Genomic DNA, 2,413 nt, shown 5'->3' on the forward strand with positions numbered 1-2,413 from the left:
GTAGAAATGCAAAAGAAAGGTACGTTAATTAAAAATTGGATTTTGTTTACTAAAAAAATGGCTAGAGCTAGACTGTCCATAAAAAAGTATACCATATAAATTGGCTTTTTAAATCTTATTGCATTTGGTGTGTCTATAAAATATAAAGAATAACAGAATATATAAAATAATGCTTAATTGGAAAACAAATTGGAGAGCCCAGTCAAACATCTGCAAATCCTCGACTATATAAACCAGAATAGCTAATCAAAACTCAGGAGATTGAAGAGTGCCACTTAGCCCATTAGCCTCCTTTAAAGAATTTTGTAACCAATTTCTGATGTCTACTCCTCCTAAAATCCGATACATCTCAGAGTGCTTTATCAAACCACAGTATGCCTTAGAAGAATCAAAGAGGCCCTTCTACCTGTCACCATGGGATCTTACCATGCTCTCTGTACACTATATCCAGAAGGGTCTTCTTTACAACAAACCTCTTTCAGCAGATGCCCAAGAAGACTTCATCAAGTCTCTATTGGACAAGCTTAAGCAGTCCCTCTCTGTGGCCCTTGTCCATTTCTACCCACTTTCAGGCCGCCTTGTGACACAAATAAATGAAAACCCACCTTCAAGCTTGGTTTTTGTTGACTGCAGTAACAGCCCTGGAGCCAAATTCATCTATGCAGCTCTAGACATGACTATATCTGATGTCCTTTCTCCCATTGATGTACCATCAATCGTTCAATCCTTTTTTGATCACGACAGGGCGGTCAACCATGATGGTCATACCAGGCCTTTGCTTACAGTTCAAGTAACAGAACTTAAAGACGGCATCTTTATAGGATGTTCCATGAACCATTCTATTGTTGATGGAAGCTCTTATTGGCAATTCTTTAATGCTTGGTCTGAGATTTTTCAGGCACAGGGAAATAACATTTCTCTAACACGCCCGCCTATCCATAAGCGATGGTTTCCTGATGGTGGTCCAATCCTCAACCTTCCTTTTAAACACCAAGATGAGTTCATTTCCAGATTTGAAGCACCAAAACTCAGAGAGAGAATGTTCCACTTCTCTTCGGAATCCATAGCAAAACTCAAAGCAAAAGCCAATGCAGAATCCAATACCAACAAAATCTCTTCCTTTCAGTCCTTGTCTGCACTTGTCTGGAGGTGCATAACGCGTGCACGCCATCTACCACATGATCAGATAACTCATTGCAGGTTGGCCATAAATAACAGGGCAAGGATGGAGCCACCCTTGCCTAATGATTACTTTGGGAACTCAATTTCCGCTGGGGCAGCAGTAACCACAGCTGGTGAATTGCTTGAACATAGTCTTGGATGGGCGGCGTGGAAGTTGCATGAGCTTGTGGCTAACCACTCTGACAAGGTTGTGCGTGGCTGGCTTGATAACTGGCTGAAGTCTCCCTTTGTTTACCAACTTGATCGGATGTTTGATCCATGCAGTGTAATGATGGGAAGTTCACCCAGATTCAACAAGTACGGGAATGAATTTGGAATGGGGAAAGCAGTGGCACTTCGCAGTGGGTATGCACACAAGTTTGATGGGAAAGTTTCATCATACCCAGGTAAAGAAGGAGGAAGCATTGATTTGGAGATGTGCCTTCCGCCGGATTCAATGAGCGCTCTTGAGTCTGATGAGGAGTTCATGGATGCTGTCTCTTTGTCCCACCAGCTGCACTAGTTTCCAAAGCTCTACGCTGCAGAAAACCAAGCCAAATCTGTCATTTGTGAGGAAAGAAAGCAATACATATTTGTAAGTGTCTAAGCGTTGCAGTTAACCTGTGCTGTGATTCAAATGACATCAAATAGTGCTAGAAATGGATGGCTGTAATGATCTTTTATTGGTAATATCAAAGAGTAATTTGCAAATGTTAATGTATATTATATTATATTATGGGCTTTAGGCCCAATTACCTTACTTGTACAATACTTTACTTGTACCGCACACTTACGCCTCCTATATAAGGCTCTGATGTATATTCTCTTATTAGGAAATACAATACAATCTTCCAGTATTTCTAACATGGTATCAGAGCCACTGCTCTGACCTTTTCTTAGCAGTCTTGTCTTCATTAGTGTGGCTTTCTTTTTAACAACGCTTCCGCCATCACACTGTCGCCGCAGCCTCTCGCCGTTGAACTTCCGACGTCATCCAGCCGTCGTCCTTGGGTTTCGGACCTGCAGCCGCCGTCGTTAAGGAGTTTCACACTGCACAGACCACTGCTCCGCTGCAATTATTGCTCCGATTACGATTTTGAAGGTACCACTGAGATCGTCCAGCGCCGATCTACACACTCGTGGAAGCCTCGTCGCCATCGGAGACTGCACGCGCCCCCACGCGCCGCTCAAAGTTGCTGTTCCGTCGATCACGCGCCACCACGCGCCACAGCTTCTTTTCACGCGCCTCCAC

At 43.4% G+C, this 2,413-nt stretch overlaps 1 protein-coding gene across 1 annotated transcript; it reads left to right on the forward strand.

The window, feature by feature from the left end:
* The first annotated feature begins 210 nt into the window (after positions 1 to 210).
* Positions 211 to 1,872, forward strand: LOC126710366 (protein ENHANCED PSEUDOMONAS SUSCEPTIBILITY 1-like). Its single transcript, XM_050410792.1, has one exon. The coding sequence runs from the start codon at positions 320 to 322 to the stop codon at positions 1,682 to 1,684; it is 1,365 nt and encodes a 454-aa protein (XP_050266749.1). The 5' UTR covers positions 211 to 319; the 3' UTR covers positions 1,685 to 1,872.
* The last annotated feature ends 541 nt before the right edge of the window (positions 1,873 to 2,413 follow it).

Source organism: Quercus robur, chromosome 2 (assembly GCF_932294415.1).
Source record: "Quercus robur chromosome 2, dhQueRobu3.1, whole genome shotgun sequence".
Lineage (NCBI taxonomy): Eukaryota > Viridiplantae > Streptophyta > Magnoliopsida > Fagales > Fagaceae > Quercus > Quercus robur.